General features: G+C 36.7%; 1 protein-coding gene and 1 long non-coding RNA gene across 2 annotated transcripts; one reads left to right on the plus strand and one right to left on the minus strand.

Annotated features, from left to right (window-relative positions):
• Positions 1-8031: 8031 nt before the first annotated feature.
• On the plus strand, positions 8032-10368 carry LOC150031563 (uncharacterized). Its single transcript, XM_090308875.1, has 3 exons — positions 8032-8175; positions 9283-9671; positions 9765-10368. The coding sequence occupies exons 1-3, from the start codon at positions 8032-8034 to the stop codon at positions 10366-10368; spliced, it is 1137 nt and encodes a 378-aa protein (XP_090165001.1).
• Positions 10369-14151: 3783 nt separating this feature from the next.
• LOC120074488 (uncharacterized) lies at positions 14152-17199 on the minus strand. The gene is made up of 3 exons (XR_005481001.2): positions 16899-17199; positions 15115-15211; positions 14152-14413 (listed from the first exon to the last, which is right to left on the minus strand). It is a non-coding gene; the product is annotated as an uncharacterized LOC120074488 (long non-coding RNA).
• Positions 17200-18566: the final 1367 nt, after the last annotated feature.

Consider the following 18566-nt stretch of genomic DNA (forward strand, 5'->3'; position numbering starts at 1 on the left):
AAACACTTAATACATCTATTAAGAGTTTGATTCATGGTGTGCGAATGAAGAGATAAAGAAAGTGAAATACAATGATGAAAAGAGATAGAACAGATACAAAAAAGCACCAATGTCTTAGCACCGATTCGGGTGGAGATCTACTTGCCGGATTGGATGGATCAGATGGATGGATGAGCTTCCCTCTCAGGCTTGCTCAACCGGTAGCAGGGTTCTAACACAGAGCTTCTCGACGGGTATTTGGCAGAATAGAACCGAGACTCACCTCTTGGCCTTGTCTCGTTTTCCTCCCAGATTTCTTCAGTTAAGCACTTAGCTCAGCCTTTTCTCTTAACACTTTAGTAGTAATTAGCCCCGTATCCCGTAGCATCCATTTTCTCTGAAATCTATGGCGTATTTATAGGTGAGAATCTTTGACTCAGGCCTTGTGGTCCCCAATTGTTGTTATGGTAATTTCGAAGATAGAGGAATAATTATTCCTTCTGTTATGCAATCAGACCGTCAATTCTGCACAACCGTTAGTTGTACACGTGCCTCAATCCTCCACTTTTGCGTTGTTCAGCTGCATCTTTCGATCGCAAGTTCGCATGCGGTATTATTTTTATTACCGCATGCAGTTGAAATACAGCTCTGGATCGACTGTCGCATTGCACCGTCATTGCGGTAATTGTCTCTTCATTGTTGATTGACGGCTGCAATGTGACAGAGATGCAATGATCGATTTCTCTTGAGCCTTGAACGCAAGCGGTGACTTGGTTTCCTGCAAAACAGAGTAAAATTCTCCTTGTCTTCCATCTTTATAATGTTAGTAGGTGTAATTGCGATAATTTATAATTATCGTATTTCTAAGCTAATTTTCATACAATTAGCGCATATTCACTATCTTTTGGCCGCAATATCTAGATAAGGTGGCATAAATAACTTGTATTTTTACAAGTTATCACACCCCCAAATTTAGATATATGCTTATCCTCAAGCATATCTTCTACTAACGCAATCATGCTCAATTCCTATCCTATATTTTTGCGACGATTGGTTGCTCCGAATGTTACACTTAGGCACATTACTTGACATCGCAATTTCCTTTTTTATTTTTCTATGTAACAAAATTCTGCTCAAAGATGCTTTTCTAGTTTTCAAAATAGAATGTTTATCTCTTCTTTGTCTAAACATCTTGATGTATCTATATGCAGTGAGCAAAACTTTGCGTCATTTATTTATTTAAAGACTGTTGACCATGGTTACACTCTTTGTTTTGGCTTGTCCCCACGGGTGTCATGCGAACATCCAACTACGATTGTGTGCCAATTCCAACTTCAACTCATGATAATCAGAGGAGTTGTCTCTTGCATTCTTTTATTTATTTTTTTTCTTTTCATACTGCGTTGTTCTTGAAAACCCACCTTCGTTTTGTCTTGCTCCTACGGGTGTCATACGAACATCTAACTATGAGCAGGTTCCTTTCACAACTAAACTCTTATCAGGTTGGGAATATTTTTTATGTTTTCTTTACGCTGACATTGGAGTTTTGCATAAAAAAAAATTTATTATTATTATTATTATTATTATTATTATTATTATTATTATTATTTAATAGAAAATGAACGCATTTTCTTAAATACTGCATATTCTTGATCTCATCTGCTTAGACCTTCCCCACCCCCAAATTTAAAGATGAGCAAGGTCCTCATTGCATTGTTTGGATAGACTAGACAAACACTTAGAAGAAAATTTCAAAAAGAAGGTTTGAGCAGAACTTTGAAAGATAAAAGGTAAAGTATTGTTAAACTAAGAATTAACTAAGTGTTAGTCAGAATTTACTAAGTATGGGAAATGTTTCCAAGTATAAACATATGATACACCATAGCAACGCAGTGACGAACACAAAAGTAAACGATTGAGAATATCGCAAATATTGACAAAGGATGATAAAAAAAAAGGCACAGGAAAAAAGTAGAGTGAATATGTACTCAATTGTATTGAATATTAACAAAGTATACAAATAATTATAAATGAACGCAATACAAAATTTTTTCACCTGTGCAAAAGTCAAAGAATTTGATCTTTTCTTTCAAATTTGATTCAGAAGGGTGCACGATTAACATTCACACCATGCTTCCAATAAACTCAGATACATTTTTGCAGAGGACGAGCAACACACATACATCCCCGCAACACACCCGTTAACTGAACACATTTCTGGAGGATACCTTAACATAGTGCATTTAGCTAAGGACGGGCAAAGGACATATATGCGCGCAACACACCCCTCACTGCAATGCATTTGGGTGTACTGGACGCATGGTGTCTCTTGGTATCACTTACTACACCCATCATTTCGTTACATACCAATTTATATTCTTTTCTTCTTAATTCATCGAAACGCGAGTCGAAGAGACTTTGTAGTGATTCATCCAATCATTCACAAAAATAATACGACCGGTGCTACTAAATTTAAGGTATGGAAATACATGTGAAATTAAATTGGAAGGAAATACAAAAAGCATTAAAGACTAATCCTAATAGACCGGAATTTCAAAAGCGATAAAAGAAAGCTGTAATGAAAGCAAGTAAACATAAATAGGGAAGCTGATTGAAAGAGGTTCTTAGAATTAAATGACTGCGATAATGAGTTTGATTCAAGGCATCTCAATTAATAACACGTGAGCGAAGAAAGGGTAGGTCAGCACAATCGCTCAAACGATCGCAAGGTTTGTCATTTGTGGAGATGCTCATTTGATGGAAGAATGCCCAGAAAATCCACAATCAGTGTACTTCATAAAGAACAATCCCCACTCCGATACATACAACCTCGGGTGGAGAAACCACCCAAATTTTGCATGGAAAAATCAACAAAAAAACTTCCAACCAGTGGCGTAAAAAGGAGGGCCACCCGAATTTTTCCCGCAAAACAACGGTCCAACGCATAACCAAGCTAGCAGCTCGCAAACACCGCAATATTTGTCCTTAGAGAGCTTGTTGAACCAGTACATTGAGAAAAACGAATTAGTGCTTCAGAATCAAGCAACGTCCCTTTGAAATCTCGAAATTCAGCTAGGATAAATTGTGGGTGAGCTAAAAAATATACCACAACGAGCGTTGCTGAGCTCTATTGAGCTCCCTCACAACGCTGGGGATACGAGGAAGGAAAATGCTTAGCAGTCTCCTTGCTAAGCAACAAAATGACTGCGGAAGTAGGGGAGAAACCCATCACGACCAATTTGAATGCGGTAACATCCAAGGACCCGTTGACTTATAATTTGGAAAAACTCGAGAAAATGAACCACGAAGTTGCGTCCACCCTCAAGCCTCTAGATCATGTGAGAGAAGAAGTCCAACCACCAACATCCTCGCAATGATTGAAAGAAAAACAAAATGATGAAGAAAAGATCGCAACAGTGGCTGCAACGCAAAATGTTATGATCCCACCAAAAATGTGCGACCCAGGAATCTTCATGATACCATGTTCCATGGGAGGGGTTTACAGTGGCCAAGTACTATGTGATCTTGGGGCGAGTATAAACATCATGCCACTATCAATCTTCAAACGATTGAGTATTGGCACACTCATGCCCACGAAAGAGACTCTCCTACTTGCAGACAGATCTCGAACACATCCTAACGAAGAGTTGAAAAATGCCGCAATCTCAATTGATAAATTCATCTTGCCGGCAGACTTCCTCATTTTAGATTATAAAGCGGACGAAGATACGCCCATCATATTGGGACGACCATTCCTTTCGACCGGTCGCGCTCAAATTGATGTGTGCTAGGGGGAGATTGTAATGAACATTCATGGGAAAAAGCTCCGGATTAAGGCAGTCAAGATCCTAGAGGACAAAGAAAAGAGGGAAAAGCCACCGTGGACGTGAAAAGACCAACTTAGAATAAGCAGTGCCTGAGTTACTATATAATTCAACCTCATCAGGGACGCAACTCTTTTGAATATCCTTTTTCCTGTATCAATACTTCATGAACTTTCATCATCTTGTTATTATCTATTATCACAATCACTTTGTTGTTATTGTTTATATATCTACACCTTTCTTATACGATCGTGCTGAACGATTGCGGTAAAAAAATTTGTTTTGTTTAAAACTCATGTGACCCTCTCGATGTTTTTCTTGCAAACGATCGAGGCGAACGATTGCGGAGGCGCTACACGAAGAAGCAACTTATCTTATTCCATCACCGCAATCTAAAGAAGATAGATAGCAGCAAAGCAGGATGCGTCAACAAACAATGCGGGCGACAACGCAAATTTGGGGGTTGTATTCTTCCTCAACTTTAATCCAAATTTTGCACTATCGCATCGCATTTTAATTTTGAAAGTCTTATCATCACATCCTCTTTTATTACCGCAATCATTTGACATTGATAAATTTAGTAAGTCACCGCATGTTGTCTCTTTGCCAATTATGATTTCAATGATGAAATCATGCTTATATTTTTTTAATATATACTAGAGTCAACTTATTCTTAGAAAAGTCACCTCATGAAATATTTCTAGAAGTTAGTGTCTATTAGCTTTCTATCAAACTCTCTTTATGTAGCTTCCTAAGAACATCACATGACTTCTTTCAATCTTTTGGCAATGAGGACATTACCGCATTTTAAATTTGGGGGTGAGGTGTTTATTTTTCGACCTTGCTATTTTTAGCTTTATGAAAAAAAAATTGAGAATAACAACTCCACTGTCAACGCAATGGGGAAACTCATGTTGATAAAAGTTAAGTTGTGAATGGCACTTACCCATAATTGGATGTCCGCATGACACACGTAGGGGCAAGCCAAAACGAAGGCGAGGCACTTAGATCAGCGCAAGGTCAGAAAAAAAAAATAACAATGTCAAAAATATGCAAGGATAAAAAATCATTTAGGACCCCAATGAAAAAAGTTTTTTTTTAAAAAAATAAATCATGAGATGTCTCGGAATTTAGTAAAGTCCTTTTGAAGGTTAAACTTGTGGTCTTTAGATCTTAGAAATATTTTAAGAGGAAACTTGAATAAGAATTGAGGAAATTGTGGTGTATAGGATTTGAATGAAGTATTCTTGAGAAATCCAGGAAAAGAGATTTGCGGTCGACTTACTAAAGGAAATCTTTAGCTTATGCTTGAGAACAATCATTGTTTAAATTTGGGGGTGTGATAACGGGCAAAAATGCACGTTATTACAGTGCTAAGTTATTAAACAATGAAGGTTTGCGTTGATAAAATATGTTAGATTGCGTCCAAAAAGCATTAAGTTCATAGCATTGTGATCGCACACGTTTATCATATAGAAACAGTTGTTTTTTGTATTTTTATGCAGAATACGCATTGAAGCAAGGTGAAAAGCGTGATCATAAGAAATCAACGGACGAGCGCAGTATTACTGCAAGGCTTTGCGGTGATTTGTGATCGCAAACATCTGCTCAAGAAGGATTGCCGCATAGAGCCGGCACAACTTGGTGGGCGCATCTGGGTGAAAGGCATAATTAATCACGATGGGATAGAAAGCTGATGACGACCAAATCCGAATTAAGTTGACAAGCCGCTAATGATAACAAGTACAATCAGCTTTTCGGTGACAAATATTCAGCGCATCAGTCAGAGAATTAAAGTCATCCCATCTGTGTAATCATAAGAGAGAAGCTACCTTTCACCCCGAAGCTCTATAAATACCGAAGGCATCCTTCTGAAAAGGGGTTCGGTTAAGCTAGTTCAGCAAGTTTTTGTTCATAGTTTAGCCTTGTCCATAGTTTTCTTTTATTTTTAAGAAGGCGGAGCGAGAGAAGGGAAGAGACACTGGAAAATCGCTCAGGGCAACTCGGGAGAGAACCCAGAGGCATAGAAAGCAGAGAGCGAGCCGACTCTCGCGAGAGCGAGACTATCTTTTGAACAAGAGTAGAAAAGACAATGTAAAATCTTGGGAAGCAAGAGATCGCCACCAAGCTCTTTATTCTCTTCTTGCATTGTTATTCTGTATTTCAACTTTATATACAATGGAATTTCTTATTCTACATCTGTTCACTCTCTTAGCACGCATGAGTAGCTAAACTAATTAAATGGGTTGAGAAGAACTAAGCTAACATGACCTAGGATCTTCATCGCATGCGATTATCTTGTTTTATGCTGTGCTCAACACCCATTTAGAGCTACTCAAGAGAGTGTCTGAAGAAAGAACCTAAGACTTGAGAGAGCTAGGTTAGAATCTAGACTCGAGAGAGCAAGATTAGATCTACATAAACAAGAGATAGGGACTTAGAGATAAGCCCTGTTTACGAACCTACATCGCATGCACCCTAGAGATAGGTTATGATATTATGCGGTTGCCTTGTGTGTGTGTGTGTCATTTGTCATCGCATAAATAAGAAGAGAGGCTTATGTGTAGGTCCTATAGACTTATCGCATATATCGCATGCATTCTAGCATTAGAAACCGTATCATTCACGTCAAAAGATGGTTTACTATTGTATATGTGTTGCATGGTTGCATAACATGAACGCATCCAAGAAGCATTAGCCGAACCCTTCTCAACCCGTTCATCACATACTCATCGCATCTTCCATTTTATCAACTCTTTTCGAAACTCCGCCGCATTTGTTTATTTTTATTACAGCAAACACAAACCAAACAACAATTTGAGTTACCGGTTATTGCAAAGTCTTCCTGAAAATTACCACCGCATACCATTTTCCCAAGTTCTTGAGTTCGATCTTGGACTTACCAGGAAACTCAATGGGGTTTATACTTGGATTCCACTGAGAAAACTTGTTGCTCAACGCAATTCCATCACCGCATCTCATTCCATATTTTCACCTCATAAAATAACGCATCAGTTGTCATTCTCTTCCCTTCTCTTTTATTTTTAACATGGTATCAGAGCTAGGCTCATTTTGCAAGAGGCTTTACTCAAACCTATGGAGTAGATTAATCCAGACGAATCCAGCACAGACGATCAGACTCTTCCCTATATATCGTGGTTTTATCGTTGCTCATTGCAAGAATCAGAAGCGCCGATCAGACTCTTCCGCACTGAACCCAGACGAATTCTCGATGGACAGACAGATCTGGTCGTTTCAAGCCATAGGTCGCTGCTTTCTGCGCCGGCCTATCCTTCCGCGCTAGGTTCGTTCGATCTACAAGGAGTCGCGCCGAACATGACTGATTCTTCCGCACCAAGTGTGTTCGACCAACAATGAGTCGACGACTATCTCGAGCAGTCTAGCCGGCTGGGGTCTTCATATATGTCGGCGACCTTCTTCCAGCCGGCGACTTCCTTCCAGTCAACAGTGGCTACCCCATTTCCAGCCGCTTGTGGTTCGACTCATTACACAGATGATGTGAGACAACAGTTGGCTTATCTCCAACAACAGATTTTAGGTTTGGATACGATGTTTGGCGCAAATCCCCAACCGATTCAACTAGTTTATTTAGAGAATCCGGTAAATTCATTCCATGTTTTGCCAAATGTTTCTTATTTATGTGGCTTGACGGGGGAGATTCTGAAGCTAGTACCAGGTGGTCCACAAGAACGAATCTGGAAAGGAGAAGACTCGCTGTTACGCTCTGTTCTGGTGAATAGTATGGAACGTCAAATAGCCAGACCATTATTATATGTTGCAATCACCAAGGATATCTGGGAGGCTGTGCGAGATTTGTACTCAAAGAGACAGAATGACTCTCGATAATATACGCTTCACAAGCAGGTCCATGAATGCAAACAAGGATCCATGGATGTTACATCTTACTTCAACGAATTATCAATGCTGTGGCAAGAGATGAACCTGTGTCGAGAGATTGTCTAGAATTGTGCACAAGACGGGGCTCAATACTTGAAAATTGAAGAGGTAGACCATGTGTATGTTCTCTTAGATGGATTAAATCTTAAATTTGATGGTGTCCGTCGTCGAATATTGGGCCAGCACCCTACTTCTTCATTCAGAGAAGTCTGCTTCGAAATACGGCGGGAAGAGGATCGATCATGGGCCATGAATAATCCCATTTCTACAACTGATACATCTGCCTTCATTGCAAAGTTGTCCAGTGCTAATGGCGATAAAAAACCCCCCATCTGTGTGTGAATATTGTAAGAAGCCCTGGTACACAAAGGACCAGTGTTCGAAATTGCACGGGAAACCTCCAAATAGCAGGCGACGACAGTCTCATGACAAATCTAATACTGGTCGTGCCCTAGTAAGTGACTCAGCAGATGAACATACTTAGAAGCAGCCTTCCGTTGATAGTAAGAACAACTTGAGTATGGTTGTGGTGAGTGCTATTGCACAATCAGGTAATTTCCCTTCATTTCGCCTTATTAGTATAAATGGTAAAAAACCACACACTGTGGACTCAGGGGCCACAAATCATCTTACAAGTTCTTCAGAACTATTTATGTTGGATAACCTAAGTGTTGGAAATGAGCGTATTCGCATTGCTCACGGGTCTTTTGCCCCTGTTGCAGGGAAAGGCCATATCTTCCCGTTTAACGATTTAATTCCGCGTGATACTTTACATGTGCCTAAAATCTCTTATAACCTGTTGTCTGTCAATAAAATTACAAGGGATTTAAAGTGTAAGGCAATTTTCTCACCTCATTTCATTTTGGATCTGAAATCAGGGATGATGATTGGCACTGCCCGGCATGATAGGGGACTTTACTTCCTTTATGAATAAGCTTCCTCTAGAGATGATCATCAAACTAGGTTTATGTCGTTGAATTTTTCTGTTTCTGAAAATGATTTTATGTTGTGGCATTTCCGTTTAGGACATCCAAATTTTCAATATATGAAGTATTTGTTTCCGCATTTATTTCGCAATGTTAATACTTCCTCTTTAAATTGTGATGTGTGTATTCGTGCCAAGCAAAGTCGTGTTTCTTTCCAGTCTCAGCCTTACAAACCCTCGAGTCCTTTTACGCTTTTTCATAATGATGTATGGGGTCCCTCACCGGTTACCACTTCCACTGGTAAAAAGTGGTTTGTCACATTTATAGACGATCACACTCGCCTTATCTGGGTCTTCCTCCTCACTAAAAAATCTGAGGTGTCATCTATTTTCCAACAATTTTATACAACTGTCGAGACTCATTTCAAAACAAAGATTGGAATTTTACGAAGTGATAATGGGTGAGAATTCTTCAATGCCTCCTTCAGGGATTTTTTTGTCTCTAAGGGTATTGTCCACCAGATCTTGTGTGCTTACACTCCGCAACAAAATGGAGTAGCTAAGCAGAAAAATCGTCATCTGGTAAAAGTAGCCCGGTATCTTATGTTATCTGCCAATCTTCCATGATACCTATAGGGGGATGTGGTTCTTACTACTGCCCATCTAATTAATCGGATTCCCTCTCGTATTCTTAATCTTCATACTCATTTAGAACTGTTTAAAGAGTCCTTCCCAACCATTCGATTAATCTCCGATGTTCCTTTTCGGGTTTTTGGTTGTGTTTCCTTTGTTCACTCCCATGGTCTAAACCGCACAAAATTTACTCCTCGTGCTCAGAAGTATGTCTTTGTTGGATATCCACTTCATCAACGTGGATATAAGTTCTATCACCCATCATCTCGTAAATACTATGTCTCCATGGATGTCACCTTCCTCGAGGATCAGCCGTTCTTTCCTGTTAGTCATCATCAGGGGGAGAACATGAATAAAGAGACTAACTGGTCATCTTATGCTATTCCCTTAGAGTCAGCTCCCATTCATATCTCGTTTAAACCTAGTTCTGAGCATGACGATCTGGTCCTTCCTACTAACCAAGTTCCTTGAAAAACTTACTATAGGAAGAATCTCAAGAAGGAAGCAGTGTCACCTGTCGAACCAGAACAGCTGGCTCCAGTGCATGAGTCAGACCTGCCATCAGATCCAGGTACATACATTCCTGAAATGAATGATGTTGATGTGCGTATGGAGACTGATGAATGCAGGCAAGATAAGGGAGAAAGAAGTAGTAATACTAAAAGAATGGCAGAAGGGGAGTCAACAGAGAATAAAATGATTCTTGCTAATAATGATGTGGAGGATACTACTGAAATCTCTGATACACAGATAGTCTATCATGGTGAGGAGCCTGGAAAGTTGAAGGAACGTGATGCATCGCTTGATCTTCCTATAGCTCTGAGGAAAGGCACTCGTTCATGTACTAAATACCCTATGCATAGTTACATGACGTATAATAATCTAGAAACTGAGTTCAAAGCATTCACTACCAGTTTGGACACTGAGATGGTTCCAAATGACATAAGTGTTGCAATGAAAATACCAAAATGGTGGTTTACTGTTATAGAAGAAATGAGAGCTCTTGAGAAGAATGAAACTTGGGAACAGGTGGCTTTGCCTGAAGAGCACAAGACAGTTGGATGCAAATGGGTGTTTACTATAAAATAAAAATCAGATGGGACGATTGACTGATACAAAGCTAGGCTCGTTGCAAGAGACTTTACTCAGACCTATGGAGTAGATTACTCTGTAACTTTTTCTCCTGTGGCCAAACTTAACACTATCCGATTGCTCTTGTCAACTGCTATAAATAAGGATTGGTCTCTACACCAACTTCATGTTAAAAATTCTTTTTTGAATGGGGAACTTGAAGAGGAAGTCTATATAAGTCCTCCTTCTGAGTTCGAGAGTTAGTTCAAAAACAAGGTGTGTAGATTGAGAAAGTCGTTATACAGATTGAAACAGTCTCCAAGGGTCTAGTTTGACAGATTCACAACTTTTGTGAAAGCACAGGGGTATGTTCAGGGGCATTCTGATCACACTCTTTTTATAAAAAGATCGACATCAGGGAAAATAGTTGTTCTTATGACGCAGAGATCATGAGGCTCAAAACAAAGATGGCCGAAGAATTTAAAATTAAAGACCTCGGTAAGCTAAGATACTTTTTAGGAATGGAAGTAGCTCGATCAAAAGAAGGTATATCAGTCTCTTAACGAAAATACACTCTGGACTTACTAAAGGAAACATACATGACTAGGTGTAAACCTGTTGACATACCAGTAGAGTACAATGCGAAGCTCAGTGATAAGAATGATAGAATTCCTGTTAATAAAGAAAGGTATCAGCGGTTAGTCGGGAAGTTGATCTACTTGTCTCATACAAGACCAGATATTTTGTATGCAGTAGGTATTGTTAGTCAGTTTATGCAAGCTCCCTATGAGGATCATATGACAACAGTTGAACATATCCTCCGATACCTGAAAGGAACTCCTGGCAAGGGTTTGATGTTCAGAAAGACCGATAAATGATCTGTCGAAGCCTACATTGATTCTGATTGGGCAGGTTCTGTTGTTGACAGAAAATCGACATCTGGGTACTGTATGTTTGTCTGGGATAATCTAGTCACCTAGAGATGTAAGAAACAAGGAGTTGTTGCTAGAAGTAGTGCTGAGACTGAGTATAGGGCCATGAGTCTGGGGATTTGTGAAGAAATTTGATTGAAGAAAGTGTTATCTGATCTCCAGCAAGATAATGAGCTTCCGATGAAATTATTTTGTGACAACAAAGATGCCATCAGTATTGCAAATAACCTGGTTCAACATGACAGAACTAAACACGTAGAGATTGACAGACGTTTCATTAAGGAGAGATTGGACAGTGGGAACATATGCAACCCTTATATTCCATCAAATCAACAAGTTGCAGATATATTTACAAAGGGATTATTGTAAATATATCTATGCTCCAACTTGATTATTGTGTAAGTTGGGCCTTGTCGATATCTATGCTCCAACTTGAGGGGGAGTGTTGAAAATAGGGTTTTTAACCTAGGGGCATTTATGTAATTATGTAGACCCCTAGGGTTTCCTACTGTCTATTTATACAGTGTGTTCCTATGTATTTAGTGTATCAAATTAAAATAATAAGAAAAGTCTCTATATCGTGGTTTTTCTCCTTGTACTAAGGTTTCCATATAATTGTACTAAGGTTTCCATATAACTGTGTTGTCATTCTCTTCCCTTCTCTTTTATTTTTAACACAACAAAATCTTGCTTCTTGTCAAATGAGGAAAAAATTTCAATATTAAAATCAGAAACAGCATTACCAAATGCAAAAGAATCCTTTTAGAAGAGTATAACAATTTCCCTAATGTTGATTTCGACAAGATACATGAAATAGAGTTTGAGCTTGATAGTCTCCTCGAAATGGAAGAAATTTATTGGAAACAAAGGTTTAGAGAGGATTGGCTTCAATGGGGAGACTAAAATACAAGATGGTTCTATAACAAAGCCATCATGAGGAAATTAAAAAATAAAATTAAAGGAATTATAGTAAACAATGGAAAATGGACAGGAAATTAGAATGCTATAGAAGATACCTTTGTTTCTTATTTCCAATCCCTATTCTCTACATCTTTCCCAAAGGAAGAAAATATTTCTAAAGTTATTAAGAATATTAAACCAAAGGTGGATAATGAAATGAACAACACTCTTTGAGCCCCGTTCACTCGGAAAGACATTTAAGATGCGATTTCACAAATGTCTCCTTCTAACGCACCCGACCCCGATGGTTTGCTCACCATTTTCTTCTGACATTATTGGGATATTGTTGGCCAAAATACAATTAGAGATTGCCTTAACAACCTAAACAACAAAACTAGTTCACTAGAGTGAAATAAAACCAACTTTGTTCTAATTCCTAAAATAAAAAACCCAACAACAGTTGGTGACTACACACCGATAAGTCTATGCAATGTAAAATATAAAATAATGACTAAAGCCATTTCAAATAGAATCAATATTATACTTGATAAGGTAATCTTAAAAAAAGTAGTCAACGTTCAACGTTCATCCCGGAGCAGTTGAAAATCGATATTGTACACCATCTTTTATGTCGTTTTTTTATCAAATTTTTCAATAATTATCCTATATTTTTTAATTCATCATTTTTAAAAAATGTCCAATCCATCTTTAATATCAATCAAAGAGTTAAAATCGATATTAAATATCTCGTTTTGTGTCAAAAAATTTGCGTCATTGTATTTTTATATATATATAAATTTATTTACTATAATGCGGAATTTTTTTAAAAAATAATGTTATTTTAATATTTATTGACAAAAATAGGGTTGATTTGAAAGTATTGACAAAAATAGAGTTGTGAAATTACGGACGAGGTTCATATTTTTGAGTGAGCACATAAATGGTTTAACCCGTCCACGATTTAAGGCCAGCCACAAATTAGAGCTAAATCTTTTTTTTTTTTCACATTTTATCCAAACTTTTCACATTTTCCCCTAACTTCTATCTTCTTATTTTATTTTTTTAGTGTTTTTTTTGTATTTTCGGAGAATTTTTTTTACTGTGAAATTCAAATTTTTAAAGGTCTACAAATAAAATAAAAATTGAATCAAATTTTTAGTCACGAATTAATTCTAAATTTTTTTTCCACATTTTAGTTTTTTTTTTTTACATTTTCGAAAAATCTTTTACTGTGAAATTCAAATTTTAAAAGGCCTTACAGTAAAATAAAAATTGAATCAAATTTTTAGTCACGAATTAAAACTAAGTCTATTTTTTTTCACATTTTCTCTCAACTTCCGTCTTCGTCTTTTATTTTTTAGTGTTTTTTCATTGTGAAATTCAAATTCTTACGGTAAAATAAAAATTGAACCAAATTTGTAGTCACGAATTAAGGTTAAATCTATTTTTTTTTCACATTTTCCCCAACTTCTGTCTTCTTTTATTTTTAGTGTCTTTTTATATTTTTGGAGAATTTTTTACTATAAAATTCAAATTTTTAAAGGGCTATGGTAAAATAAAAATTGAATCAAATTTTTAGCAAGACTAAATCTATTTTTTTCACATAAATTTATTTTACCGGAGATTTTTTTCACTGTTTTAACGTGAAATTCAAATAAATTTGTTCCCCTTTGTATCCACTTAAATAAAAAAAGCAATAAAAAATAATAAAAGTAATAAACAATAATAAAAATATGAAACTCGTGGACCCCGTCCACGAGTTTGTTAGCTGACATAAAAATCGTGGACTGGGTACACGATTTTGCTACCTTATTTTTGTCAATATTTTTACCTCCATCTTACCGGTGTAATTTCTTTCCTATATACCCTATTTACCATATTTTTGTTATTACTTTAAAAAAATACACTATTCTTGAACTTATCTCTATAATGGTGTCTGTTATAATGTAGGCATATTTATTGTTCTACGTCAAGCCAAAAATATTTCTCTTCCACCTATAAATACACAGAACTCAAACCTAAAATATAATATAGACAACAATAACTGTACCACCAAAGTTACCCAAAATACAATAACATGCTTCCATATAATTCTATGAAAATGTCAAAGAGGAAGGAAGCCAATGAGAGACAATAAGCCACTTAGAGAAGTTCTCAAACTCAGTGTAATCAATATTTGAAATCATTGTCTGGTGTCATGCTTTGCCTGCTGTCTTTACTACTGCAGTCTCCTGAAGAAAAAATGCCCACATGGGTCAATAGAGTTCACAATATCATACCAAGGAAGAGTATAAACTAAGTAGCCAAACAAATTAGCAATCCGTTCAAATAAAAGAATGAACCACCAATTCACAAATGCTTCATCAATGTCTATAGGAAACAAAAACATATGTATCAATCAAAGAAGAGGGTGTTTGCTAAAAGCAATTAGAAGAGTGGAAACTAAAACCGTCGACAACATCCAATATTGGATATCTAAGTAGATATCTAAGTAGTGCACAAGCAAAAATTTAGTATGCTATAATCTATTTCTTTACCAAATGTCACAGGTAAACACAAATATAACACCAAAAATTGATTAAAAAAGGGAGAAAAGAAGATCAAAAGTAAGCGTTCAACTTTATATCCATTAGGTTTCATAATATCTAGTATTGATGAACCCTTCTCAAAATTAGATTGGATAGAATGATGAAAATAGTGCAAGCTAGCATAGTATTTAAATGGCCAATCAAAAAAGTTAAACCAATAAGGAAAAAACCTGTTTCACATCTTTTCTTCCAATACTAACACTAGCTTCAACAATGAATGGATGTCCCAAAAAAACATGAGCACTGCCAACATTTAACATAAAATTGACATACTTGAAAGCTAATATGAATAACCAAGGCAAAAACTCAAGACCTCTAGTTTATTTAGAAGGAATATATACAACCTGCTTGAATAAGTAGCAACCATGTCAGGATGCAGTTCCTTTAATAATTCCAATTTGAAGATTGTACTCCCCAGCAGGACTAAGACACTGCGAAAATCTGTAGACAAATAATTTATACAAACTTAAATCAAGCCAAACATAAATCAAGCTGTAGGACCCTAGTCATGGAAATAGTAAGATTATTAGTAAAAATTAGGATGAGTATTAGAAGGGGCATATTAGTAATATGATAGTAAGTTGGTTAGGGCTTTTGGTTATAAATAAAGGGAATGGGTTGAGAGGATGGGGAGAGAAGTATTTTGTAAGAAATTTCCTTTGGGAAATTTAGGGAGAGACTAGCTTTCTCGAAAGGCTAGGGTTATCTTGTTACTTTTACTTATGAATTTATACCATATTTCAATACACTTTTTTATATATTTATAATTCAACTGTTCTTGAGTTTCTTTTGTATTCTTGAGTATTGCTCTTATCAGGAAGGATCCTAACACAAGCCTTCCAACTCCATACATAAATCAAGTCTATCAACTCCGTACATTAACTCTAGGCTCAAACCAAACAATAAATCAAGCCTACTAATTCCATTGACTCTAATATAATCAAGCCCACAAAACACATGGGTTTTTTCTTCCAAACTACAAATTTGACAATTCTACCAACTCCATACACCAAAACCTTTAAAAACCCACCAAACTACATATTATCCTATACAGATCATGGTATCATAATCCGAACATAGACTACATTAACTTAAGTCTAATGTATTATCTTCAAGCTACAAAATTCTAGATTTCCCAAATCCCAAATCCCAAATCCCAGTTCCACATGCCCTCCATTGATATGCATTTCTAGCAGTTCAAAATTAAAGCCTAAATCTAAATAAACACTTGAACAGAAGAACCCTTTTATTTTCATGCCACCCCCATAAATTACCCCCAACTCCTACAATTTGGGATATAGAGTATGAGTGTAACGAATGGAATTACTAGAAATGAAATTAGGAATTTTCCAGCAGCAACATCCTTGGTGGAAGTGGAAGCCATGAGAGTAACTGAATTCAATGAAGAGAACAAAATTTGAGAAAGGTTAAAGTAGCAGAATCAGGAAAACTATGATTTCGAAATTGAGTACTAGAAATGGAGCAGAAGGAAAGAATGAAAGCCAAAAAAGAAAGAAATGATGGGGAGAAATCAAAGAAACTTTGTAATGGAAGTTTCAAACACGACCTGTGGTGGAGATTCGAAGATTGAAGATGAAGCAGAAGGCCAATGGGTGGGAGGAGACTCAAATCAAAGAAAAATAGAGGAAGGTCAGAACTTTGTAAATATGAAGATAATATAAATCACTTTCACTTCTTCATCTATCAAAATGTAGTTCAGGTAATATTTAGGTGCATCTCATTTTTGTGCATTCCTTTCCACCATTCACATCAAAAGATATTAAAATATTCTTTAAAAAGGGTAAAATTTCTCACATGACAAGTTATGATTGAATAATTTAGTAGGATGTGTAAAGATATATGCTACTAGAGATGCTCTAAATATTTTTCTATGGTTCAGATGTCCAGAAACTAATGAAATGTTAAGGACACAAACGCGATACGAAAATTAAACTCGGTATCTGAACTTCATTAGCAAAGTCATAATAAATAGCTTAGTTGCAACCACAACAAGCCAATCTAAACCAAATCGTGTAATATTAAGAAGCCATGTTTCATTTACTTGCAAGAAAAAGACTGAAAGGAAAAGGAACAGAGCCCTTGAGAGTGTGTGATATATAAAACTCACCTACACATATGAAATGAATGGCATCCATTTGGGAATAGCTTCACGATTTGAGTAGCATTTATAACCGAGGCAGGTATGAAAACTTCCATCTTAGCCCTACATTCATCAAATTTCCTAATTATACCAACAAACCTATAAAATTCTAAGAAATTTATAATCTATCCTCCTGGAAGAACTGTGCAACCACCGAACCAATCAAGGGGAGAATTGGGAACTTTTAGAAGGGACAACGAAATTGAAATCCAAACAAGCCATAGAAGATAGAGAATCAATAAATGGGAATAAATCTGGGAATTGAGAAAGAAATGGTGTATTTAAGTGCAATTCTGCTATTCCATGGGAGGGGTGATGAGTTTTATAACGACCCGGCCTTTTGAGTACTGATAAGGGTTGTTACTCATAATTATACATTTACATTCAAAACATTTTGACCATTGAAGAAAATATTAAAATAGTAAAGACAGTTTTCTAAAATAAATAACAAATAAGTAAAACTTTTGTTCGGAGCCCTTAAAATAATGAAGAAAAAATAACTTAAACAGATAAAATTTTGACCAACATCGAGTTTCAAATCAAAATTTTTAAATAGCTTGAAAAAGTAAACTGAGCGGAAGCGATTTACATGTCCCATATGGCACGATCACAGGTCCCTCTCGTCACCCGTCGGTCTGTTTCTATCCTTACCTGAAAAACATAAATTAAGAAAGGTTGAGTATAAAATATTCAGTAAGTGATCCCATTACTGGGGTCAGGCTATGCATCCACGAGCAAAGAATGATGGATCTGTGGCTTAAACAACCACATCGATCTTAGATGATGAAAAGAAACCAAAGGACGTATTGTCTTACCTTGACTTAGTGGCTTAATGGCACACCATCAAATATGGAAAAATAACATGAACGTGAATAATTCACACATGTCTAGTGGCATGTAGGCACATGTCAAACATGGAAAAATAACATGAATGTGAACCTGTCGACTCACGCATGTCTAGCGGCTCGTAGACACACCATCATACATGAAAAAATAACATGAACAATGAACCTGTCGATTCACGCATATCTAGCGACCCGTAGGCACACCGTCAAATATGGAAAAAAATAACATGAACGTGAGCCTATCAATTCACGCATGTCTAGTGGCTCGTAAGCACACCGTCAAACATGGAAAAATAACATGAACATGAACCTGTCAATTCACGCATGTCTAGCGGCCCGTAGGCACACCGTCAAACATGAAACTAGACCCGTCGATCCTTTGAAATAAAACATGCGTCAAGGCGAGACAGTAAACTGCCCTATTGGTCTAATCATACATTATATACATAATTTCAGTACTGTTTAGAATTTCAAATATGCTCATAATACACAGGCATGCAACAAGTATACACAACGACATAATCATGCTTCTAGAGTCCATTAATTAACTTTATAAATCTAATCTAGACCGCCTGGCACAAAGACAGTAGTAATAGTACCACTTATCTCAACTTGGTCACAAAAATCCATGCAAATAATTCCTTAAAACCTTTGGAAACCTTGAATCAACCCAAAGTTGTGGCTTGATCCAAGACAAATTCCAAAACTTGATTCAATTAGCCAATCTGATTAAGAATTAAATCCAAAATCAATAAGTTAATTTTTCCACTATTACTCTCAATTCAAAAGA

This window comes from Benincasa hispida, unplaced genomic scaffold (genome assembly GCF_027475165.1).
Source record: "Benincasa hispida cultivar pf3 unplaced genomic scaffold, pf3_genome.v1.1 HicScf1135, whole genome shotgun sequence".
Lineage (NCBI taxonomy): Eukaryota > Viridiplantae > Streptophyta > Magnoliopsida > Cucurbitales > Cucurbitaceae > Benincasa > Benincasa hispida.

Coding starts and splice junctions, on each gene's coding strand:
- LOC150031563 (XM_090308875.1), top strand. CDS start 8,032: ATGGCGATAAAAAACCCCCCATCTGTGTGTGAATATTGTAAGAAGCCC. Junction 8,176..9,282: donor CTAATACTGGTCGTGCCCTA/GTAAGTGACTCA, acceptor TGATACCTATAG/GGGGATGTGGTTCTTACTAC. Junction 9,672..9,764: donor TCTTATGCTATTCCCTTAGA/GTCAGCTCCCAT, acceptor AACTTACTATAG/GAAGAATCTCAAGAAGGAAG.